At 37.0% G+C, this 25,901-nt stretch overlaps 1 protein-coding gene and 2 long non-coding RNA genes across 10 annotated transcripts in view; 1 reads left to right on the top strand and 2 right to left on the bottom strand.

The window, feature by feature from the left end:
• GLIS3 (GLIS family zinc finger 3) overlaps positions 1-25,901 on the top strand; it is a 157,128-nt gene that overhangs the window by 25,233 nt on the left and 105,994 nt on the right. For 5 of the 7 annotated variants that reach the window (XM_064642391.1, XM_064642395.1, XM_064642390.1 and 2 more), the window contains exons 2-3: positions 11,634-11,841; positions 16,216-17,344. In XM_064642391.1, the coding sequence (XP_064498461.1) occupies positions 11,711-11,841; positions 16,216-17,344 (1,260 nt within the window). In that variant the 5' untranslated portion in view covers positions 11,634-11,710. The remainder of the gene's footprint in view (positions 1-11,633; positions 11,842-16,215; positions 17,345-25,901) is intronic. The other 2 variants (XM_064642393.1, XM_064642394.1) reach the window with 1 other exon arrangement.
• On the bottom strand, positions 19,703-20,892 carry LOC135407423 (uncharacterized). The gene is made up of 2 exons (XR_010426867.1): positions 20,829-20,892; positions 19,703-19,849 (listed from the first exon to the last, which is right to left on the bottom strand). It is a non-coding gene; the product is annotated as an uncharacterized LOC135407423 (long non-coding RNA).
• Positions 23,928-24,919, bottom strand: LOC135407422 (uncharacterized). Of its 2 annotated transcripts, none has more exons than XR_010426866.1 (2): positions 24,470-24,919; positions 23,928-24,064 (listed from the first exon to the last, which is right to left on the bottom strand). It is a non-coding gene; the product is annotated as an uncharacterized LOC135407422 (long non-coding RNA). The 2 variants fall into 2 exon arrangements; XR_010426865.1 differs by having other exon boundaries at positions 24,594-24,919.

Raw genomic sequence — 25,901 nt, 5'->3', positions numbered from 1 at the left:
TAGTACCCAGCTATAATACCTAAAGAGAAACAATGACATCATTACTATAGCAGGTATTTGTTATGCGAGGCTATGATTGTATTGCACTTCTGCTTGTCGTCTGCTGTGAGATTTAAGAAAAATGACCCAAGAATATGTTTTCAAAGATCATTTGATTACAACCTTTAGGCAAAAATTAAAGATGAAACTGACTAGACTTATTTTGGACTAGAAATCAAATGGACCGTTGAGTAGGTAATCGGTTAGACTTAGGAGCAAAAATTCACCCTGTAATGTATATGGGTAAGGTTTAAGATATATCTGTTTGGCATTGCAGAAAATGCTGCCAATATCTACTTTTCAACACCTGACTTAACAAGAATTGTAGATAGGTTTACAACCTTGTCTTAGCTGACATATTTGGAATGTCTCCTACAGATATTAGGTCCATTGAAACTGTCTCAGGATATATGCCTTTGGCCTTTACACCTAGGAAACTAAGTACCGATTGCCTTGCATGTTAGAAAGAACAGGTCAGCCTCAGTTGTTAAGTTTCTTTTCTGATCCTGAGGACAGTCAGAAAGAGCTACCAAGAGGGAGGATACCTAGCTGGTGTAGGCGTCTAGTGCTTTCATGCATTTATATAGAAGTAAAGGCAGATCTAAAGAGAGGATCTTTGAGCAGTTGTTGAAAGTTTTATGTAAAATATACTTACTGGCTTATATTTCCCTGTGAACATTCATATTGTTATGAGATAGTTGTTACTCTGGGAGTGCCTCACATCCTAGCTTTTACCACTCTTAGTAAATTATATGAGAGAAATTGTCAGCTTAAAGCCTGTGGCTGTATCCATGGTGCAGAGCTCAAGTCCTCCTGGAGCAAGTGAGAGGACAGGCTGTGGTTGGAGTCCTCCTCTTAGCCCTGAGGGGCGAGCAATCTTTTATCCCACTGCTGCATTGGCCCACTGCCCTGATTCTGCAAAGAGGAACTACTGTCCCTCTGCCCGTCTGTGTCGGGGCATCTTGGCTAAATAACTCCTTAACTCCTCCTGTACAGCCAAGTCATATTGGCCTGAAAAGAGCAGTGGAAGGAATTGTAGTGCTTTAGTCAATATAATTTCTGGAAAGGGTGTGCGTGAGGAAACAGGATCACCTCTGGAGTGCCAGCAACTCTTGACTCAGTTTGCAGTTTTGGCTGAGCCTTCAGGATTCCTCATTGCTTGGGTTTCTCAGGCAGAAACATCCTTTAGAAAGGACATCTGCTGATTAAAAGAGCAACAACCTTTGTGTAATGAAAGCAGAAATTGGCTTTCAATTATTCAGAGTGAATAGAGTGAAAGCACTCTTATTCAAAGTTGCTGTTGCCTGAAACGGATAAGACATCCGTGGTTTTAAAAACAGTGACTTTATTTCCTGAAAATGCAAGCCTTGTGAAATCCTACAGCTACATTGTTTTAATAGAAAACTGAGTGTTTAATATCTGTTCAATATTTAATTTTCCTTTTTCTTACATATTTTAAACCAAAATCACAATGGGAAAACATCCCTCTTTTCAAAATGGACTCTGATGATGGTTTTAGATGTAAATTTGAATTCTGGAGTGATGCCTGAAGTCTGGACATTCACTGGGAAGTGCTTGTCCTCCCTACCCCACTGAGCTAGTTCCCTTCATCGTCTTTCCCAGAGCAGTTTTCTGACATTTCCTTTGGGTATTTTCCCTATGTAGTATACTGGATCTATCTGGAGTCAGTTAACTTCCTTCATAGCAGCATATATGTGCTACACTGTGCTTTGCATTTCTGACTCTAGACAGTGTTGATAACAAAGCAGTGATAACACACCAGTGTTTTGGCTCTCAGTAAGCAGTGCTTGCACAGTGTCAAGGCTCTCTCTTCATCACCCCACAAAAAAAAAGCCACTAGAAAGGTGATGAGCAAGAGATTGGGAGGGGACACAGCACAAACAGCTGACCCCAACAACCAAAAGGATAGTCCATACTGTATGATGTGCTCAGCAATGAAAGCTGAGGGAGAGGAGGAAGATGTAGGGCCATTTGTGGTGGTGGCATTTATCTTTCTGAGTGACTGCTACACATACTGAGAACCTGCTGCCCAGGAAGTGGCTAGACACCTGCCTGCTGATGTAGTGAGTGCATATTGTATTTTGCTTTGCCTCTGCACAGGGGTTTTGCTTTTTTTTATAAAACTGTCCTTCTCTTGACCCAGGAGCTTTTCCGTCTTATTTTCTTCCCCTATGCTATCTGTGCAGATGTGGGGGCAGCTGGATGGCCATCTCTGAGCCAGCTAAGGTCAACCGACAAGATCTGGGCAATGAAAACTCTCCCAAACCCAGACTGCCAATACTTACTCTTTCTTCACTCAGCCTGCCCATGGACACTTGATTCTTGAATGTTGCATGAGGAAGAGAAGCTAGTCATTAAGAAGGAAAAATACTATAACCATTATTCTGGTTATTGTCTTTTCTTCAATTGTAAGCACTTTAAGTCTTCTCTGTTGGCCTGTTTAGTCTTCTGGAGCTGGAATGCGCTTTGCATTTTTAGCATGCAGTATGCTTAATAAGTGTTTCAAAAGCAAATATGTTTTCTAATGTGAACTTTCACAAAGTGTAGAATAGAGTGTGAGTTTCAGTGATATTGAAATACAATGACAGCTGATTGTAACAGGTGCTGATTTATATTCCGTTCACATTAACTTCAGGGAAATGCAGTTCCTGAGTTGAAAGGAATCATATCCCTGCGCTTTATCGAGAATCACACCAGAATACTAAAAAAAAACACATTAAATTGTATGAAGAATACATAAACACTTGCATATGACAGAAGTTTGGTAAATTACCTAAGCAGCTCATAAGGCTGGGTTCTTTTTGTGAAAAATTGCTAGTGTACTTGGGATTTAACTTCACTGAAACTCAATAGGATGATAGCCTCGAAAATTACATGGTCTGTTTTGAACATTTTACTCTTACCTATTTACACATTCTCTCTGTCAAACTAATGTAAAGATGGGTGCCACTTGATTTTTTTTTAAGGGTATGGAGGAGAGATACACAGCTGGGATGACCAGCTTCTTAAAAAGATTTCAGTATCCATCAGGACATTTGTGTGGGTTTCCACCCTTTTACAAAGGTACTTCAGCTAAGCAGAGCATGCAAACATTTGCCTTTTTTATGCCTTTGTCTGTGAACACTTCTTTCCGCTGTTCACCGCGCCCTTGCAGACACTATTGCTTTGGGATGCCAGTGTGGTTTCCTGTGTCTTTACCTCAGACCTTAGTCAGTAGCCAACTTTGGCTGCCAAACCCTGCCAACACAGCAGCCTCCTCTTCGCAAAGTAATAGCTGTGGTTAAGACGTCATTCTCCGTAAACCAATTTTGGCAAGTATGACAGCTAAGGGCAGGAGCTGGACTTGTCTTTGGGGCCTAAGCCATTCAATTAGCCTTAATCTTCCCTCTTATTAGCTTGGCTTTGTGGAAGGTAGATGGATTCACTTTAACAAGATGAAATGAGCTTTCTTTTTGGTCTTTTCTTTTTGGTCACAACCACAAAAGACTTAGGAAATTCTGACTAATTACTATGCCTTGGGCTGATGAAAGGAATAAAGAATAAAAAATAAAATTGAAAGAAAAATGTCTGAGGCTTTGAGAAGAGTGGAAGCATGTATTGCCAATAAAGATTTTAAATACTTGTGGCTGTTTGTGTAATTTTCCCAAGGTTTGCCTCTCATTGACATGAAAAGCTAAGTTGGAAAGACAAGTAGAAGGTTTTATTTGGACCATGATGTTTCAGCTTTTAAGGAATTTAAGTAGGTAACGACATGAGGGATACTGATAGCAGCCTCCTCCAAAAGTCAGTTTAAACAGTAAGAACTGTCATTTTTTTATTGTAATGTACCTTGCTGGCCATGCATTTCATAGAAATTTCCAGAGAAGCTGTGGTATATGTGCAGGTAAATTTTAAGGAGTAATTTCTCAGTCTAGAAAATGTTAATCTAAACAGCTCTGAGGTATTCTTATATCCTGAATTGAGAAAATGCGTATTCCGCATAAGTAAGTAAACCTTTCTCGTAGGAAAAATGTTCTCTTAACCACAGGAGTTTCTTTTATGAGTTGCACTTGGCTTTTGACCTCTGTATATTTTTAACTATTAGTTTCATTGATCTTTATGCTTCCTTAAGGACACGACATTCTGAATTTATGACAGAACAGTTACAACTACTGAATCCAGGGTATGTTTGAGCTGATTGCTGTGAAGGTGGAACCACAAGGTATTAGTGTGGGAACATTTTTAATTACGAAAATAACGTGTGTCAAAACTATTTTCTTGACAAAGTACTTTTGTTTAAGGAAAAAAAGTCTTTCCATTTTATGTGGAATGAAATTTGCATAATGGTCTGATATACTGCTACTGTAGCAATTCAGACTTGGCTAGTGTCTCATAGAGGTGCTTGAAATGTATATATTAGTTAACAAGATTGTCATTTGAAAAGGCAATTGTATTTTTACTGAGAAGTTTTTGAGATGGTAAAGGATATTGATATTTAATGAAGCATGAGACTTTTAAATGAACCATGAAAGCAATAGTTAAACTAATTAACTGAATATAAAGCCTCTTAGAATACATATGTTATGTGGGTTGTATGGTTGTTATTTCTGCCTGGTTAAACTGACAACTAGGATAACGTTCTCACCTTCAGGAGAAACAACGTTGAATAGCATCTTGTTTTTAATGGTAGGAAAAAGAAAAACATGTTTGTACTGCTCAGAAAGTCAGGGACAATGCTGTTTCAAAAATTACCTTGTGGTGTCCTTGAACAATTGCCTTTATCTGGGAAATGTAAATGTACTGAATGCGATTGCAAGTTACTTAGACTCCTGCTTCCATACTGCAAGAGCCAGTTTCTGCAGCTCTTTGCATGTTAACATTTGTCACCTGTTCTAAATTGGTATCACTATTCAACAAGTTTGCTTTTTTTTTTTTCTCTTCTGCTTGTACATTTTGGTCTCTCAAAGGAGGAAAGATGCTTTTCTGAGAAACAGTGGTCAAATACCTTGAGTTATCTGTAAAGACTTAGAAAGAGAGTCTCACATGGGATTACAGTTTAATATTAAACAAAGGCTTTATTGCATGCTGTTTTTGCTGAACCAGTATCTGTTGCTGGATCATGGCATGCAGCATGGTCTGGCAGTGATGTGTTATGGGGCAAAGACTGAGACCTGGCCCGTGAAACCTCCTTGCTCCTTTCTCCTCTGCTCAGGACTCCTGCGCAGTAGGTGGCAGGATGTTGTCATACAGTGTTGGAGTTAAGGCCACCTTAACCTGCTGAGAGTCAGTCCCCTTACTCTTGGTGCTCTGTTGCATCCCTGTGTCTAAGTGGGTAAAGGAGACAGAAGATCTTCCCCCTGCCTGAGACCTGAAGGAAGAAAGGGGTCTGCTTCTTTCTTCCCATTACTCACTACCCATGCAATCAGGCTGGCAAGAGAAGCACAGGGAAGGTGTGCACAGGGAAGGCTGTCCCCGTGTTAGACAGCAGTCCAGTAAACACATCAAGAAATCAGAAATTGCTGTGCGAACAGGGGATACATTTCTGTGCTGACTTGCTTTGAGACGTGTAACAATAATGTCTTGGAAGTAATGGATCTGCGTGTGCCCATAGTTAAAGATAGCAAAGTTCCTGCATGGTATTTTCAAAAACACTAAGAACATTCAGATAACAGAAATTATCTGAGCCTCTTTTAATTAAAATTGAGGAACAAAAATTTCAGGAATTAATGGAAAATATGCCAAGAATGTATTTCGAACATGAAGACAAGCACAAATGTGCAGTGAAGGTTGAACAGTGCTAGAAGTTGTAAGAGATCAAGTGTTACAGAGTCCAGAGAGTTGTTTTTTCTAAAGTGTTTTATTATTGCTTCTCCATAGTTGGCTGCATTGCAATCAGATCATATCAGCAAAGAAGTATTCCAACAAAACTGCTGGAATCGATCCACTTATTTTGCAGATGACTGCAACAGTGTTTAATGGGTAAAATGTTTCCCTATTGATTTCATTTGAGTCTTAGTTCATAATATATGAGGAAGTTTTAGCAATATTATTTTTTTTTTGTTTCTCAAGCAATGCTACTTGTAAGTGAAATCACAGTCTGTGCTCTCACACACATACAGATACATGCTCTGCTTTAATTTAGGTTAGATTCAGGCAGTAATTGCCCAGTGGCACTGGAACTGGAATGTATTATCTGTAGTTCCAGTACAATTTTCTTCTGTTCTTTCAAATATGTGTATATTTCCATTTTGATAGTAATAATAATAATTTTCTCTCAGTTTGTACAGTAATGGCACTTTAAGAAGGTGGCCAGTACAGACACTTAAAACATGAAATTTGTTGGTTTTTTTTCACCTGATATTATTCACCATTAGATTCATATAGCAGTAGATTAATATATTACATTTGCTAGTGGAGTTTCTCTTGATTAATACCAGTTATTTGAGTATGAGGCTTGCACAGTGTATTAATATTTCAGAAATACAAACTAAATGGTCAAGCTGAGTTTTGTAAATAGAAACTGATATGAGTAACTAATACTATAGAGAAGTGGTAGCATAAACCAAAGGTGTAAAGCTGTATGTTTCCTGCAGTAGAAGAGCACATACCATATTATCCTAACAAGGACAAAAGCAGAAGTCATCTAATGTCACTGATAACAAATAGGGAGTTACCCATTGCAGCTAAAACATTTATATTTTAGTTCAGTTAAACATTAACTTGTCTGTGCACTAGTTAACTGATAACTTCTTACTCTTATGCAAAATAAGAAAACAAAGTAGCTTTCAAAATAGTGTTTTATTAAGTGAGAGGTCTTCCTGATATAAATCTGATTAAAAATTAGTGTGAGGTATTATGGATGTCTGTAGATGTAATTGAAAATTTTTGTTTTACTGTGTATGTGTTTTCTCCTGGAAGTTTCCTGAACCTGACTGTTTCATAATATATTCTTAGTTTAGTTATTACAAGACCACTGTTTTCATTTGTTTAAATTTAGTGGTTAAAGTGTGCCATTGAAGTAGGTGATCTCATTGCTGTCTGCTCTAAACCAGCAAAGTTAATCACCTGTGAGGTATTGTTTTCACTGGTCAGTTCTGGATAATTTTTTACCTTGGTTCCAGTTGAAGGCAGATATTGTTTTTCATTGTGCTTTGTCAGTTTCTTTTGTCTCATGGTAGAGTTGCTGAAAGTACATGCTTGATTACTTCATACAATGAATGGCACATAGCATTGGAAATTAGTGCAACCTAATTTATCAAGTACACTCTGATAGTGAAGAAACTGCCTTTCCAAGATTCAAACCATGGAGAACCTTCAAGTGCATACATAGTATTTTCTCATAATAACATGTTATCATAGAATGTTCTGTTTAGTGTATTTTCTTGAGATTATTTTTACTGATTGTAAAAATTAAGTCTCTGCAAATAGTTAAGAACATGGGAATTGCCAATGCTAGTCAGATTAATGGTCTGTCTAACTTGGTGTTCAGAGTGGATACTGCCAGAGGATTTAGAGGACTTGTTACTAGCAAGGCATGGCTAATTGTAAGTGTTAAGAAAAACATAAGCTACTGTCATAACCATTAGGATCCTTATTACAGAATTTTCTCTCGAACTACAAATCCTTGATTTTTTATTTTGTTTTATTTTTGAAAGAAAATAAATGCTGAGAATCACTGTTTCATTAACATGTACTGTCTGTGTGGTGTAGCGGAGTTGAGAAACTACAATATTTTGTAAGACTTGCAATAAAAATGATAATTTAACAACTTTTTGAATCATAGTTTAATAATTTACTTGTACCCTGAAAAATTCCAGACTGCATGTCATAAAAAGCTGCTCATACCTAGTGTAATTGTGATTGAATTTTTGTGTAATTCACCTAGAAATATCAAGGTCTCCCAAAAGGATTTGGGCTCAGGGTGTGATACCAATTTGAAAAAGCGCAGATTTCCAAACAGGCAAAGATTTTGTCTGATCATGTGCTCATAGAGGCAAATGACAATATTCCCCCTATTCTGTCTTTGTTTTTTAATTTGTTCTACTTAGAAGCTCCAGTTTAACACACTTAAAGAGGGTTTCAAGGGGTCTGATATCCACTGCCCTGTGGCTAGTGTCTCTGTCTACATAGGTGTAGTGCAATCTGCCTCTTAGATGACTGTAGAAACAATAGAAAGGTGGCCATTTAGTGTGAGGACAAAGAGACAAGTCTAGCTCTCTGGCAGTCATTAGTAATACAACTAAAATTGCTGCAGGGGAAGCCTGAAAAGTTTGGCAGGCTCAAGGCGAGAGGGATTGGGATATTACTATCAGGAAACAAGTCTTCTGTGCAATTATTTGAGTTTGTTCAGTCAGCAGCTACTGCGAAACCCCTCCAACTAGGGTGACAATAACCCTGCAGATACAGTGACGCACAGAAAAGATGTGTGTGGTAGCTGGCGATTGCAACATCCAGAAGATTAACTGTGTTGTGAAAAAAGATCAAATTTGGTTTGAAAAGGCCTTGCTGATTTACAGCTAATCTGTGTGAAGAATACATTGACACAGTCTTGCTTACTGCTTGGTCTCTGTCCTCTTTGTATATTATTTATTGTCATACAATATGCTTTTTTAGTGTGCCCTTTTCTCCACATTTTGGTGAATAGAGTCCACACAAACAAGACTGGAAAACAATAATAAAGGAAACATTAAAACCAAGCATTTCCAAAGCTTATAATGTGTACATTTTCTGGGTACATCAACACAGACAATCCTCTAGGGAAATTAACTTTTGCTCTTTTATTGCAATTCTTTTATTCCTAGCTGTTACTCTAGCAATAACGAAAGACAAGTTTTAAGATATTTTCAATAACTTTCATACTGATTAGTTCAGTAACTGCAAAATTTATTAATCTAAGAGATGTTTGAATTTGATCTGATGTTATGTATTTGGTATGTATGTAGTGTGTTTCAGAATACCAAATAATTAAAACTGGTTTTTGTTGACTATAATTTATAAATGGGAAGCATAGATTATAATTTCAAAGCTTTGGTGAAGCAGTTTCATTTTTTAACTGTAGCTACTGGTCAGAATTTACAAGTTACTACTCCTGACATGGAGAAGTAGATAAAGGAATTGGTTGGTTTTCAATTAATATCTGATAAAAGAAAATGTGTTTAAATTGAACTAATTTTGTAATGGACTCTTCCTCCAAAAAGTATAAGAATTATATAAATTAAGAGAATCTCATCTAAAATTCTGTGTTTCTAAATTAAAGCAGTTGTATTTTTGCGAATTCTTCAAATGTCTTCAGAAGATTGCAGTGAAATATTTTTTCATTTCAAAGTTGAGTGAAGCTTAGCTATTAACTAACTACAGAGAATAAAGAGGGAAAAAAGGCAAGCTAATGAATGAGGAAGTGAGTGGATTAAAATATCTCCATTAAATATTTTTCCTGCTTATACTTATTGGCTATTACTGTTATTTATTGATAAAGAGCAGCTTTGATTTATGTGTAATATATTTATTTGGAATAAAGGACTTGCTAATCAGCTGTAACTCTTCCTGTGAGCCACCTCAGGACTGATTCCATCTCCTCAGTTATTGTTGCCTTTGTTGGACTGCCTCCTGATTTATATCTTAGTATAAAAGAAAAAAATTACTTCTCTTGCTCATTTAAAATATTAGTTTCACATATTTTTTCTTAGAATCTACAGCATCATTTAAAACCCACTGATGTCCTCCCAAGAGTTTCCCATTTATCAGCTGATGTGGATTCAGGGCATTAAGAAATTCATGGTTGTCCTTTCACTGTCCTGAAATTTTTGGGTCAGTGATACAGGAGACCTGTTGTGAGGGCTCCTCTGGCGCTGTGGGTATATGATTCCAAATGCTGATGTAGGATATAGTCATTCTGACAGTTCAGATTTATCCAGCACTTTTGAACACACTTTCTGACAGCTTGCCTTTTAGCAGCAGGCTGGTGTAAGGTCAGATGTCCATGTTGCACCCCTTTGACTTTATGCAAGATCAGATGTGGTCTGTACTTTTGTAGCTGGCATTAAGTCAGTGTAAGCTTCCCATCTTGTGCTCAGACTTAGCTCAGCATATGTGGGATTGTATGCTCCTGCCTGATTCAGATCAAACTAATACTATTTAGTGACCTGCAGGGCACAGATGAGGTATTAATGATGGTCTTCTGACACATTTATGCTTTCATGAAGCAGTAGATAAAATGTTATGGCTGTGTTTTGCAAAGCATCAGTCTTTTACTTTGCAGTCTCTGGTGGGAGCTGATGATTTATTTATTCATTCATGATAATCTCCCCCACGCACTTTTAAGTGGAAGAATTGGTATTTTTCCTGATAACAGCAAATGTTTGTCAGTGGTAAAAAGAAAAAAAACCTTTTCCTTCCATTTCAGCCTTAGAGAGATGCCCAGGCAAGTGTTTATAAGGACTAGAGTCTTGCATTGCTTTTGTCTTATCATTCCAGTAATACAGTCTCTCCAAAGTACTCCATTTCTCATTTTTTCCTTTCAGTGACTAGTGACCAGACTATCTTTGGCTATCATCCTTACCCTAACATAACAAATTCTCTTACCTACTCTCTTCATCCCTGAGGTGCTGTGAGTGTCATAAATGCCTTAATGAACTTCTTTCTGCAGTTCACAACTCATTTGAGCAACCTGGAGAAAAACTTGCATGAGTTGTGCAACCATGTCAAAAGCAGATTTAATTTATAAGAATGGTTTGCATTGAAGTACTTTCCACTATTAGTCCTGATTTTGCTATCCTGCTTTGTGCAGTATTCTGAACACAGGGAAGCAGCTAGAAATGTGAATTGCCTAATTATTAATGTCTAGCTGTGATGAGAATTTGGTAGATATCCAATAACTTCCATATTATGACCTACATTTTAACTTTCTCATCTCAATGCATTTTAAGGAAGAGGATCTTGTAAGTGACCATCTGTGACCTACATCACAGCCTAAAGTACACAGAGCATTTTGTAGGTATGTCCCTGTATCGGTTTGAGTCATGGCAGCAGTGATTAAGAACAGATTGTGGCCTTCAAAGAAAATCCAGTGTGCGTAATCTGTGGCCTTCAAAGAAAGTCCAGCATGCGTCTCTCTTTGATTCAGCTCAGATTCCTTTCCCTAAATCTCTGAGGGAAGCTGGGTTCTGGCTGTAACCCTCTCCTGCCAGTAAAACTATGCAGTCAGCATTGTAGTTTGTGTGCCTAAAGCTGTGGGGTTTTCAGGGCATGGTGGTTTTCATCAGTGTCTTTGGGTTCTCTGTTCCTGCCTTCTTCAGAGAGAGCTGTGCTTAAGACCAGGCCTGGCCCCCCAGGTGAGGGCTGCTCTACTACCCAGTGATGCCTGGTCTTTAGTTTATGTATTTTGGCACATTTTACACGTCCAAAATTTATTAATTCCCTTGTAAAATATTGCTTTTAGTATTTGGAGAAGATTGCAAAATTCTTGTTTGGTTCCCAGTTTGTCCTCATCTGAGGATTCTCATCACTTTCCCGACTTTGCAAAGTGATGTGAGTTCTGTGGCCTCATCATGGGTTCATGAGAGATGAGTCCTAAAACCTGCTGTGTTTATTTTTAGGAGGTCTTGGTTACGGACATGAGTGCAAGTCCATTGGAAAAGGCAGCTACAACAATGCAGTAGTCACCAGCATTCCCATGACAGTTCAACAGTTGGGACCTCTTCCACCTTCTGCTCATCAGGTTTCAACAGCATGCATCCAGATCAGCCCTAGCTTACAGAGGTCTATGGATGCTTCCAGCCTGAGTGCTCCTCTGTCAGATACAAGGTCCTGAGTTGCTTCTTTGTATTCAGTACTTTAAAAAGAGGGGGGGTTAATTATTCTGTAATTAAAATGCAAACTTTCTGATTATTAAAGTCAGAAAATCATGCTCTTTTATGCTTTGGGAAGTTGAATTCCATGCACTTTAATTCACAGCGATATTGTTGCTATTCAGCTATAATCATACTGTTTGGATCATTCAAATAATGGGTTAAATTTGGCCACGCGAAGTCTATGGTTGATAGGACTTTTTTGTTAGATAAAGACCTTTTTATAGTCATGTAACTAGATTTTTGTGCTATGTTGGTGTCTGTCAAGTAGCACTAAGGTCCGACAAAAAATTGGGTAAATGCTCTGCTTATGTTCCTCTCTCCTCATCAAATACCTTTCCTTTCAAATGATTTGTTTATATAATTAAGTTAATCACGTCAATTAGCCCTGAAAACTTGTTAATTTTCCTAGTTCTGGTGAGTAGTTTAGTGAAAACTATGGCCTCTCCCTGTAAATGTTGCCTTTTTATGTCACAACCCCCCAGATAAATATTTATTCATTAATTTTAAATGCTTAAATTTTGAAATAACGACTATGAGTATTGTCAACAAACAAGAATGAAAGGAAAACAGTTATTTGACAACCTTCATACAAATACATTAGGCATGTCCTGTGGATGTTAGTTAAACACAGAGTGAGAAAACATTCTGAATATGTTATTTCGGAAGCTGCATTTGCCATTGCCTACCGAGTTGAAACGTAGTTTTGTATTTACAAAAGGCCACAAGAGTCTTTATTATCAAAGCAGTTTACATTTTACTGTATTGCTTTATTACAAACTAAGGAACATTCTTGAAATAATTAAAATTGGTATTATGTAATTGAAAGTAAACTTTGCTTTACTCTAAGATAATTTTTAACATTTCTGTCACTTCAGTTGTGAAGATTGAATCCCCTGGGAAAATTTACAGAATTAATTATGCTTCTTAGGTAAACATGTCAGTAAAAGCCATCCAGTGCTAAGATGATGCCAAATGACAAATCCAAAGACATGCCTTTGAGATGGAACAAAACCCATGCTAGAAAAATATAATTAAGTAATTGTTACTTGCTTAATAAGTTTCAGTGGGCCTGCATGGTTCCAAACACTGAATGTGTGGTTGGATGTACTATGTGAGTACTGAGTTACACATTTTTGGTTTTATTGCAAAGAAACATTTACTAAGGGCAAAGTAAAGTTGAAACTCTGGCAGAATCAAGGCTCTAGTGTCCCTAGAGTATCTTTTAATGATTTATCAGTGAAGGTGTTATAAAGAAGGTTTGTCACACAAAAAAAGTAAATTTCAGCAGTTTTGACCTCAAATTGACTATTTTGTAGGGCAAAACAAATTTAAAGTCAGATTTTAATTCACAGATTGTTGAAACAATTTGGGGCTTTTTGTTTGTTTGTAGTGTGTTGTTTTCGTTGCTTTTTTTGTTTGTTTTTGTTTTTGTTGTTTTTGTTTGTTTCGTTCGTTGGTTGGTTGATTTGGTGTTCTTGTTTTTTGTTTGTTTTTGGGGTTGTGTTTTGGTTTGGTTTGGGGGGTTTTTGAGTTTTTTGTTTTGTTTTTTGGTTAAATTCCTTCAACTGTACACTGCTTTTGGCTAAACTAAGTTGACTCCATGATCCTTCCAGGGCAGAGTGCCTTTTCTAGATTTTATGTTTCACATACCATGAACTATGTTCCAGAAACTTAGTCCAAACCAGATTATTTACTGAATTGACCAAAAGCAAAGTGAACAGTATTGATTTTTGTGGATGGAAGAAAGAAAAAAGTTGGCAAAATTGGAGTTCTGCTACAGATAGCATCAGGTTCTGGTGTATAGACCAGGAGGGATAAAGCCTTCCCTGTGTCTTTGAATTTCTGCAAAACTTTTTCAGAGTGTTCAGTTGTGCTGCTTGAAACCAGATGTAATACTGCCATTTGCTTTGATGCAAGTCAGAAAAGGACCTAGGAAAGACCAAAGGGTTCTTGGCTAGTAAAATAGAAGGCCATGAAAAGAGAGGAAAACATAGTTTTCGCTCTTTGATGTTTATGTTTAAGATTCTGGGTTATATTTTGACACTGTGGCCTCTGTACACACAGGGAGAATAGAAAGTAATTGCAAGTAATGTCTTATAAATGTTAATGAAAGATCTGGTCCAAACTCAAGCCTGTTTAAATGACAATAAGCAGATAGGCCAGTTAATACTGTCTGAGAAACTGGCACTCTGGTAGAGCTGGCCCTTCATTTTCATATTAGGTACATTTATTTCCTGGCAGAAAACTACTTAGTCACAGTGTGAGCTGAGTTTTAAATAAATCTATGGGGTTTTTTTGGAGCTGGAATCTTTATTACTTTTGAATTTAGATGCTGAAGTGGGAACCAAGCTTCTTCAGATTATCTTACTTACTGTATACTTGAAATTCTGGACCAACTTTTTATTTTTGTCCTGTTCTGAGACTTTTAAACATATTTTTTCTTCAAATTCACTGACGGCAAAGTCCGCTTGTGTTAGGCATTAGTAGCTTTTTGAATGACACTGGTCCTACTATGCATCTGATTAAAATTCTTGTCAGTACAAAAGTAGATTTGTACTAGATTATTGATGCATGACTTCTTTTCCTCTACTCATAGAAAATAAACATTTAAATAAACAAAGTGACAAAACAACCCCACTCTCCCCTTATATTCTCTAGGTATAAACATATATAGCCTAGCATGAGGAAATCAAACCTTACTTTCTTTCTCTGTTGAAAACTGTGGATCTGCATTTGGGGTCACAGTATACTAACATGATTTAACTGCCCTATCATGAGCTGTGCCCATTGATAACAGACCCAACAGCCTAAATCAACTTTTTCACAAATAATTATCCTTTTAGATCTAAATGGTGAGCAAGATTGACCTGATAGAGCAATCTCATTTTTCTCATTTCTCTCAATGCAAATTGTACTTAGCATGTTAATTGTGCTTTTTATCAGTAGTCTGTTTTGAAAGTGCCATTTAAACTGTGATGAAGTAGCATAAGCTCCATAACAATATGCTGCACTGTTATTCAGTCTGAGCAGGATGTTTCTTATTCTTATACAGCAAATTAACCATCCATTACAAAGCAGGTATCTTGCACGAAGGAGCATTTACCCATTACCCCCACTGGTCACAACAGCAAAGCTTGGTGTTGTTTAAAGCTTCATTTTCTCTGTGAGCTATCTCAGTGTACAGACACAGCACCTGCAAATTGCTTCCTCTGTCCTTCACCATGTGCCAAGCTTCCCCTCCTGTGACCTTGATCCATCACTAAAATTCTGTGCTTCTTCAAAACTGTATTGTAAAAATAATAGAATGAAGAATTAAGCCTCAAAAGATAAGATGTAGAGGCATCTGTGTCTGTGAGATTGCTACGTTTATCTAGATACATACCTGATTCTTCCTATTGTTAGAGCCCCTTAAAAATTTCCTGCCAGCCACTACTGGCTGGTAGGAAATCCAAGTCTGCCAGAGTATAAACTGGAAAAATAAAGACATACATCCACTTGATCTCTACCCAGCATTTGCAGCCATAAATCAGGGACTCTGATGTCCTTGTATTTCCTTTTTATACCTTTCTGTAGAAAACAATGTTTTTAAGAGCTTATGAGTTGGGTTTTTTAAGCTACCTGTAGAATATTTGCAGCATAAAGAAGTTCCATAATATCCCTATGAAAAACCACTGATAACAGCAACATTACACTTTTGTGAAAAATTTTGATTGCTGACTTGGAAGCAGATACATCGTCAAATCAAAACTAAATAAACCCCTTCAACCAGTTCTTCTACCTTACTAATTTATTTTGTTTGTTTTGTAAAGTTAGATATTATCTATATTTATAAACTTGATATATAAAACTTCTTTAGGGAAGTATTTGCTTTACAGTTGGCAATGTCACTCAGGTTAAATATTTATTCTCTATTAGTCAGTTTTCTTCCCATTATTTTCAAGCAAAAATAATAGACGACTCCAATCAGTATGAGTTTCATATAAGACAAGAACATAATGCTTTAGCTTCAGAAGTCCAAACCTATTTACACCACACTTGGTGAAGAGAGTTACGTTGATTTCTGCAGTGGTGTATCAAGAATCTTTACAGCAATTTTTCTTCAAAATCTTGAAGTTTTAAAATGGGTTTCTGAGTGACTTTCTTGCATATGTGTGCATATGACCTTTTTGCCTCTAGTGGCACCTTAACTGAGTGTGCTAAAGTTGAGTACCTAAAATTAGAGACAACTTTTCTCACATGTATTCTTAATTTTAATGTGTGTGTGAAGTGAAAGAACCACCGCTGAATTGTCTGACTGCTTACTTACTTTATCATGCCTTTATTTCAGGTCTCACTTGTCACATGAGTCTCTGACATCTACAACATTAAGCTTCTCAGAACGTCAGTCCACTTTGGGCGTTAAACAAGAGTGGTCACATGGGTACAGGACACTTCCTTCTGTCCCTCTTGACCATGGTTTACAAAATGGCACTGAGGTGGGGGATCTAGTAAATTTTTCTCCTGAAACATATATGTCCAGTAACTGCATCTCTAACTCATTACTGTCCTACTTATATGGCATGGAAAATAAGCATTCCCTTTACTCTAGTCCTCACCATTCCTCAGCCCCATCTCAACCAGTCCGCTCCAAAAAGAGAGCACTGTCTGTGTCTCCTCTGTCTGACGGCATTGGGGTCAATTTCAATACAATCATCCGTACATCCCCAACCTCTCTGGTGGCCTACATCAACAGCTCCAGAACGGCGCCAGCAAACATCTCCCCGCAGCCTGAGGTCTATGGACATTTTTTGGGAGTGCGAGGAAGCTGCATACCCCAAAATTGCTCTATTCCAGCTGCACAGAAAGGCCTCCTCATGGCAAATGGCAATGTCACCTTCCCAGGGTATTCTGAGAATGGGGCCAGTGAGTACCAGCAGATGCAGCAGCTGGAGCAAGCCAGCTTGCAGATGACTGCCACAGGTAACATGGTGATCCAGCAGGGCATGCTGCCCACGGAGAGCCAGGCAGTGGGAATCCTGAAAAATGAAGGACTGGATGACTTCTCAGGCCCTATGGTGGACATGCCTCCTCCACCCCTGCAGCCGCCGCCGCCTCCTCCACAAGGGCCGCCCCCACCATACCACGCGCATCAGCACCAGCATTCACACAGCCTGCCCAGCCATGTTCACCCACTGCATGTGCCTCCTCCTGCCCCAGGCTCCCTGCTGGATGAAGAGGGTGAGCTAGATGATCTCAGCAGCAAACATGGCTGTCTCTGGGTTGACTGTGGTAAGCTGTATGACCAGCAAGAGGAACTCGTGCGGCACATAGAGAAGATTCACATAGACCAGAGGAAGGGAGAGGACTTCACTTGCTTCTGGGCAGGGTGCCCTCGAAGGTACAAGCCATTTAATGCCCGTTATAAATTGCTGATTCACATGAGAGTCCATTCAGGAGAGAAGCCAAACAAATGCACAGTAAGTCTGAGTTCTTTCTTTCTTACCAATCAAAGTCTCTCCATTACTTATGAAAATATGGAGTTGTAATTCTGCCTTTTTCCCCCCTATTTAATAGTGTACTTTCTAAATTAGTCTGTGAGAATGAATTTTCTGTCTTTCCACCTAGGTAGAAGGGAAAAGTATTCTTTAATTTGATGCATACCTACAGATAGGATTAGACAAAATGTTATTTTCTAAATTTATAAACTTTTACTGTAGACTGCAAACAGTGACATGATGGACCTTCATAAAGCAAAAACTAAGTACTTGCATGAAGGATACATGCAGGAAAGGTGCTGCAGAATAAATGTTGCAATTTATCCTGAAATATTCTTGCATCCTGTTACACCTCTTTGATATGAGGAATTTTCAGGATCCTGTGTAATGATACCATGAGAAACTGAGAAGAGCTAGGCATTTTTTAAGGCAGTTGTTTGTTTTATTACTAAAAAAACCCAGACCCACAGCCCTGTTTCCATGAATATAGTAGGAATAAAGCACATAATAATTTTTCTGTTCTCAGATACTAGCAGTGAGCATTCAACCCCTAAAGTCATGTTTTTCTTGCTGTTTTTCTTAGGGTCACTGCAAGTCAGTCTCACACATAGATAGTCACATGGGGTAATAATCTATCTGTTAAGAATCAGTTTAGACATATTCTCCAGTGCACCATCTATAATCTTTGTGATTCAGATTCTTGATTCACCTTACATATGGTCTGTATTTTGAATGAGAGTAAGCTTACACTTACTGTGTGTTTATTTCATATCAGCAGAAAGCAACCTCACCAGTGCTGTTTTGAGTCCTCAGCATAAACTAACAAAATGATAAAGATATCATTTCTAGGCATAACTGCTGATTATTGCTCACTTGAAAAAAACATATATGTTTTCGTTTGGTGAAATATAAATTGGTGCTTGGAGTCTATTTCAGTGTGTGCCTTGTTGAATAATTTTTTAACCATGATGTAGATGTTTGCTTGTACAGTACATAGAGAAAGTTTATTTCTTTCACTTTTGTTTCTTCAGTCAATCACCTTCAGGAAGAGTGCATATCTTCCCAGATTTCTCTCATGAATTTAAAGGACCTGGTAGAGATTGTGTCCTGACACTAGGAAGGCTCTTTATCCTTCCGTTTTGTCATACCAGAGCTTTAACTCAGGCTCCCTGGTCTCTGAATATTTTTTTAAATTCTGTAATATTCTTTTTATTCTCTCCAGATATATTGGATCAGACTGTTAATTTTAGTTCCTCCTCAAGGATTTCTCGTCAACTTTGCAGGGAGAGAGAGATTGAGGGAAAAAAAAGAATTATTGTGAGTCAAGAAAGTAATTTTTCAAGGGAATATCACATGGAATTAAAGATATGAAAACAGGCATCATGAAAACTCACAGATGAGTGAAGACAGACAACAGTGTGAAGAAAGAGGGCGGGAATGGTGAAAGAGCACTGAAATCCAAGTACCTAGGGTCTTTTCTAGTCGGAGAATTATGATAAGGGATCCTGTAAGACTGAGGAAAGCATTGTTTTGGTAGCAGTCTATACTTCTTGCCCTGCCTGTTTAGAAAGGGCACTTGCTGACCTTCTCATGATTATAATTCCTCCTTGAGGATTCCTTAGCTTTGAAGGAATTATCAATCACTGATGATTAATAATGGATAAAGTACTTCATATGATAAAGTTTTTGAAATTACTAAACTGAAATTAAAGTTCATGCCAAGTCATGCTGTGTCACCAGAAATGAGAGGTATTATCTGTATTAGCTTCCCAAAGAGTGATTGCTTTTTAAACATTAAAAGTTGAGATTAATTTTACTGAACTTAAGCAAGTACTGCTGGATAGCACCAAGAAGTTTGCACATCAGAAGGAGCAGCCAAATATTTAACTTGCTTTCATGTTTAGAATTATGATGAATGTAGAAATATTCAGGGTGGTATTATAACCCTCATAATGTGGGCATGCAGAAATGGCATTCTTTATCAGTGTTTTAGTGAAACAGCTTGCTCCTTTCTTTCTTTACCATTTCACAAATGGTGTGAATTTGGAAAAATGTATTTGGCTTTCTGTTGCTCAGGGGCCATGGTCTTTTGATGTATTTAGGAAACTGTACTTCAGCCAAACATCATACCTTTTCATCAAGCAGTAAAATTTGCAATATATCAATACAATTTAAGCTTTTAAACAGAGATTCCAAGTGAGATATTGGGAGAACATTTTGAGCAAGATGATAATGAAGTATGATTTCTGTAATTCATGAAAAATTATGCAAAAGAAATCTGAAACTTTTCACCAAACCTGTATGAATTTATGCTTTTAAATGTAAAATGACAGCAATCCATTTGTAATCTTTATTTGTCTACCCAGGGGTTTTCTATAATTTATTTTCTGGTTCTACATGTAGGATGCCTCTTTCTCTAAAATTATTATGAAGTAATAGTCTATGTCCACTGCAGTTCGCAGACTAATAACAGGCCGTCTAGTAGACCTAGCAGGAAAAGGGATGAAAAAATGTCAGATACATAGCTATTATGTGAACAAACCAGATTTACTACAGCAAATATAGTAAAAGTAATCAGACATTAGGAGGAACTATCTTAATGTGTATCAAGGCATCCTGTAATCGAAGGCAGGCCGTTACAGCAGTCACCCTAGTGCCATCACACACTAATCATTATGTAAGCATTGCATGTGTTGATGGTTCCTAGCATTTTGCAAGAGACAATCTTCTCATTAAACATATATTGCAATGGGTGCTAGTCAGTGTATTTATCATGTCATTATGTTTATTTGTCAGTATTATTTCTCTCTGCACAACTATGTATTGAAAGAATATTATTATACACTGTGCTGCGTACGCAGTGCATTGCTGTGATAGTTAGTGAGCTTCATATCAGCAAGCTTTACAAGGTTTCTGTGGTAAAAGTTCAGGGTTACTTCCAAGCTGTGTTGTTGTAGCACTAGTAGAGATAATGTGAAATCAGATACACAAGTGAACTTCATAAGATGAACTTCATAAATTCATTTTATTCTTCTGTATTATCGTTCTGTGATGATGAAATCATATAGTTAAGAGACCTGAGAAACCGCTAGGACTGCAGTATTTGATATGCTTATAGTTAAAATCAGAGCCAAGTAGGATATCCCTGTGACCTCAGCATCTGTTTTGCCACATCTGAACTAGTATCTATTTATCTATGTAAGAAATATTTGGAGTCATAAACTATAGCTACAAGCGATACTCTAGTCATTAGTTCCTGCTTGTTCTGGGTGAGCAGTCATCTTTGATTCTGAAAGATAAAACTGTTGAAGGGTGAGTAGTAATTGGATAGCAGCACACCAAAACATGTGATGATCAGGATAATCAGATCCAAAGTTAAAGATAAGCACTTTTAAGGTCAATCCCTGAACATATTTGTTCCTTCAGTGCAAAGGTAACTAGCATGAAGTGGAAAATAATTGCATACCAATCCTGATAGATTTGTTTCGACCTGTTGTTTTTATTTGAGTTGGGCTCTTTTTTTCCATCTTGTTTCAATATAATATCTCTGTGTAAGGAAAACTAATAGTGTATTTTTCATTCCTGTCCATTTTCAGAAGACTCATTCTTGTTCTGAACAATAACAAAAAACCCCTTTGATTTTAAAAAACATTAATTTTATGGAGTCCTGCATTTTCTTTTACCAATGTAGGTGACTGTACTTGGCCTTGCTTTATTAGGTGGAAGTCTGTGAAGTTGAAGAGTAGATGCATGCAAGAAATTGATTCATTTGGCATAGGAATTCATTAAATAACTGTTAAAATATATTGAGCTCCCTTACTGTTCATTAAAACATCTTTCAGGTTCTATTCCAACTTATTTTACCTGGAAAACATTCTTCTTTTCAGTGACCTGCTTTAATGCCTAAAAAATTATTTATGACATGATAATACATATTTAGTGCCTATTCCTAAACTTCTGTATATGAGGTAGGTATGGCATGTTCAAATGTGTTTATCCATTAATCTATACATTAGCTTGAACTTTGTAGGAATAAGTTAAAGAAGAAAAATGTGAATGAAAAAATAATGTTGAAATGCAAGCAGTAAGTACACCAGTGGCTGAGATATATATAATCTGTAACATTTGCCAGCAGTTACCACACAATGGCATTTGAGGCTTCTGCAGATTTCCTTGGGATTAGAAAAAAGTAGAATTCCCAGTAGCTGTGGAAACTTCACAGTAGCATTTGGCATATGCTGACCTTTTGCTCTCTTTGTCTCTACCTATGAGCTCATTTTCTGCTCAGATTCCCTTCTTTTAAAGTGAGCATTTTTACTTTTTAAGTTCAGCTGCAACAAGAGGTATTTAATTAGCCTTATTGTCATGCTGTGCAAACATTAAGCTTAATATATTTATTCTAGTGAAAGCAGCAACAGCATGTAGTTAAGAGATGAATTCCAAGCTATCTTTTTACAGTTTCATTCAGATACACTAAGAATGCTTCCCCTTTTGAAACTGAATTCAGTCTTTTTTGTTTTCTGTAAGTTCTGAGTTTTGTTTCAGCACAATGCTACTAGTATTATGGAAGGTGTTACATGATAACATTTTTTTAGCATAGCTGCTTGATGTGATTTAAACCAATCAAATTGCTAGTATTCCTGTCAAATTTGAAGCAACATCCATTTAATATCTGCTAAATATCTGAAATTATCCCACAATACATCAGTTTACGAAACACCTAGAAGAGAAGCTATGAAAAAAAAAGAATGTGAAACTTAAAAGAGTTGTATAATGTTTTTTTTTTTGAGACACAAGAAAACTTCTTTGGGTGAGCATGAGTATTTAAATGGATTTGTGTGTGTGCTATTTGAAGAACATATGATTGGAAAATGGTGTTCAAGATGAAGTTTTGTTTAAAACCAGAAATGCATCCTGTAAAAATGATTGGGAATTTTTTTTCCATCTCCAGGCTTTAGCAGTGTGTCTTCATATGGTGTATTGTATCTGGCATGTGCAAATATTTTATGTACAGTACATGCCGCTGTTTTTTGATAAGAGAAGACCATATCACATCCTAGATTGTACTGAAATCTTGACAAAATAGAAACAATATACAATTTTTGAATTTGTTTTTGCTTACATGCTTGCAAAAGAACTTTTCACTATGCTAAAGTAGCATTTGAGCACTTTGTCATAAACAATGTCAAAGGAACAGTAATTTGTCAAGTTGCTGAAAACTAGAAAATGCCAAGTTTGTAGTTGCCTGTTGCCGATTTTTTTCACTAACTCAGTAAACAAACTGAAACAACATGCAATAACATGGAAAAGGCAGAGATATATGACTAATTAAACAATATCATGGTGTATAGATAGAGCAAAGTTGAGCTTTAATTTGCAATCATAAAGCTAAGACTTCCTAACTCTCACAAGTTTATGCAATCTTAGTAACCTACTGTTTTTGGTTATGATGTCTGAGCTGTTTAAAGAAAAAACAAATTATGAATTCTGGGTGTGCCTTCACAAACATGTTCAAACTCATGTGATCACATCAGATGGCATGTAGCCCAAGCTAATAAAACTTACCTCTCAGCAATGGTAATAATGCTCTTTTAATATTATTCTTTCAGTATGAAATACATAATGTGTCCATAATTCAAAACGTAATGATAGGTGGTTTTTCTTTGGTTGCTGAAGATGCACAGCTTCCACTGGAGTTCAGCAAGCACATGAAGGCTTATGGAACCCAAAGTACTGACCCTAAATATCAAAACATCTCTTTATGCATTCAAAAATGCCAAGCAAGCTCCTTTCTACATGCAGATGTAGAACTCATGCTAGTGAAAAATGATAGTCAAAGAGCTGTATTTCATGTTACAGAATAAAAAACTTACGGAACATCTAATTTTATTCTTGTTCTTCTAATGAATAATTTAATTTTGATATTAAGTATTTCAACCAGCTTTTCTTGCCTTTTGGCTTAGATAATTGAAAAGTTAAAACAGAACTTTAATGAAATTTTGCAAGCAGGCATGTTTTTACTTTCACTGTAATCCAGAACATGACTGTGAAGCATCCAAAAATAGCAATGAACATTCCTAATTGCACAAATACTTCTGTTTGTATGGAAAGGTTTCTTATTTATTACCTCTCTGTGCTTGTGGATAAGCACAAAGATTATATTTTACTTACTTTTATTTCCCTGTAGCATGATTTTAATAGAATATGTTTTAGATATTTTTCATTGCTGTACCAAACTACAAATAAATGATAAACTTAAAAAATGAAGCACTCTTAAGTTTCATCTACTTGAAGTATGGAATCCTAAAACAAACTTTGCATCTGCCAAAATTTCACCTGCAAGAAGTTTAGAGGGTATTCTGGAGTTTGGTTTTTGTTTGATTTGTTGGTTTTGATTTTGTGTTTTGTTTGTTTGTTTTTTAAATTTGGATTAAAAACTAGAAAATTATTTGAATTCAAAGCTGGGGGGGTGACGGGGCTAGGAGACTAAATGCTAATGTTGTGGTTTTGGAGCACGTTTGTGTTAAGTATTTGGAAATTGGATTACTCTCCAAGCCATAAAATCTTTTTAAATAACTTTTGTTCTTTTTGTCAATTTTACTTTACATTTTCAGCATCCTTGCTTGGTTGATGACTCAATGTGTATCAGGAACAGAGAGAGTAAACTTTGAAGCATTCAGTGGTAGAAAAGTCTGACAGTATCTGGTGGGAAAACAGAAAATGCAAGTTATGATACAGGCACAACAGAAACAGACAGGGACCTTTCCCAGAAATCATTATTCTGTTTCAAAGGGAGGAAGAGAGAAGTAGAGGGAACTAGTTAATTGATTGTGCTGTGCATTGCAATGTTACTTCTTCAGAAAGGAAATACAGTTTTAAGTAAAAGTAAACATACTGTCGGCTTTATTCAGGTGATTGACACTGATTTCCTAAGGATTAGAGATTTAATTAATGCTTCTGGTGTTCTGGAAAACTTCCCAGACATCTGAGTCTTATGGTTTATCTGTGAACATAGGCGTTAAAAACAAGTGTTGAGAATTAAGCTGCATAGAACAATCATTGGATTATTTGTACTGAGTGATTAGGAAGTGGAAAAATGCCACATACCTTTCTGCACTAGTTAAATATGTTGCAAAATGAATGCAAATATATTCTGAAGCATTTGGACATACTAAGGTGTTCTTTGGCATTTCTTCAGCATTCAGATCTTATTTCAGATATTTTTACTGACCTAATGTTTAAAGGACTCAAGAGAACGGACTGGTCCTGTGAACTTTTAAAGGGTAAGTTGCAAAGCAATAGTCTCGTAGACGTTAGAGAGATTCCTCCAGGCAGAGTCTTGAAGTCTAGGACGCACAATTCAGTGATTCCATTGATTTCTATGACATGTCTTGAACACAGGTTTACATAGTCATAGAATCATTTGTGTTGGAAAAGACCTTTAACATCACAGAGTCCAAATGTTAACCCAGGGCTTGGGAGAAGAAACTGACCTCCACTTCACTACAACCTTTTGGGTAGTTGTAGAGAGCAATAAGGTCTCCCCTGAGCCTCAAGCACGGTAGTCCAAACACTGAGAATGCAAGAATCATCTTGATTTACTCTGATCCCTGAGCAATTCTGTTTTATTGTCATTATAGTCCCAATTAGGTGTGGAGGTATTTAGCAGATGCGAAAAGCTTGCGTACTTTTATACATAGATATTTGCAGAGTAGGTTTCCAAAGAACTTGAACAGTATAAAGATTAAGCACTGTTCAGAACATGGTTATAGAAGACTCTCCTTGTAAGTGGTTGAAATAGACATCTTGTACAAGGACATTACCAAATACAGCCAGTGCAGTGGAGTCCTCTCTTCCAGAAATGCAGTTGCTGTTCATGTGTTAACAGTATTTGAATAACTGATGAACAAACCTTTCTGAACAATCTGGATGGAAACGGGGTGGTCTTTTTAGAGATAGTCACTGTGAAGGTCTGTGTCTGTGTCTGTGCTGAACTAAAGAAAGGAAATTCAGACAGAGGAGCTAGTGAGGATGCTGTGACTGTTTTGTCTAGAACTGCCGTGGCACTCAATTCTGGTCAATGCATCATGTTTTGCTAAATGTTGGTATAGCCACATGGTGATACTTTTCTGATATCACTTTTATCCACTCGGAATGCTTATTTTTTCTGTCAATTAAAGACTGTTTCAATTTGGGTTTGATATTTTCTTAACATTGTTTTTCAGGCTATATGGCGACTTTATGAGTACTCAGCTCTTGAGAATTAACACTCGTAATTACGAAGTTCAAGATCATAAGTGAATTGTTTTAGAAAGATGTCACTGTGGTAGGAAATCTTTTCGAGAGCTGTTTCTGCATGAATCTTGAAATGTAATGTTCCATGAAGCAGTGTTCTTGATTCGAAGAGTGGTTATAAATAATTTCCCACTGTCTCTTTTCCCCCTCTTTGATTGCTTCCTATTGGTCATCAAGTGGCACAAGCTCAAGGAAGAGATGACAGCATGCCTTTTTGGCCCATTTCTATAAATACTTTCAAACA

Source organism: Pseudopipra pipra, chromosome Z, assembly GCF_036250125.1.
Source record: "Pseudopipra pipra isolate bDixPip1 chromosome Z, bDixPip1.hap1, whole genome shotgun sequence".
Classification (NCBI taxonomy): Eukaryota; Metazoa; Chordata; class Aves; order Passeriformes; family Pipridae; genus Pseudopipra; species Pseudopipra pipra.
This window is presented reverse-complemented; position numbering and strand designations above follow the sequence as displayed.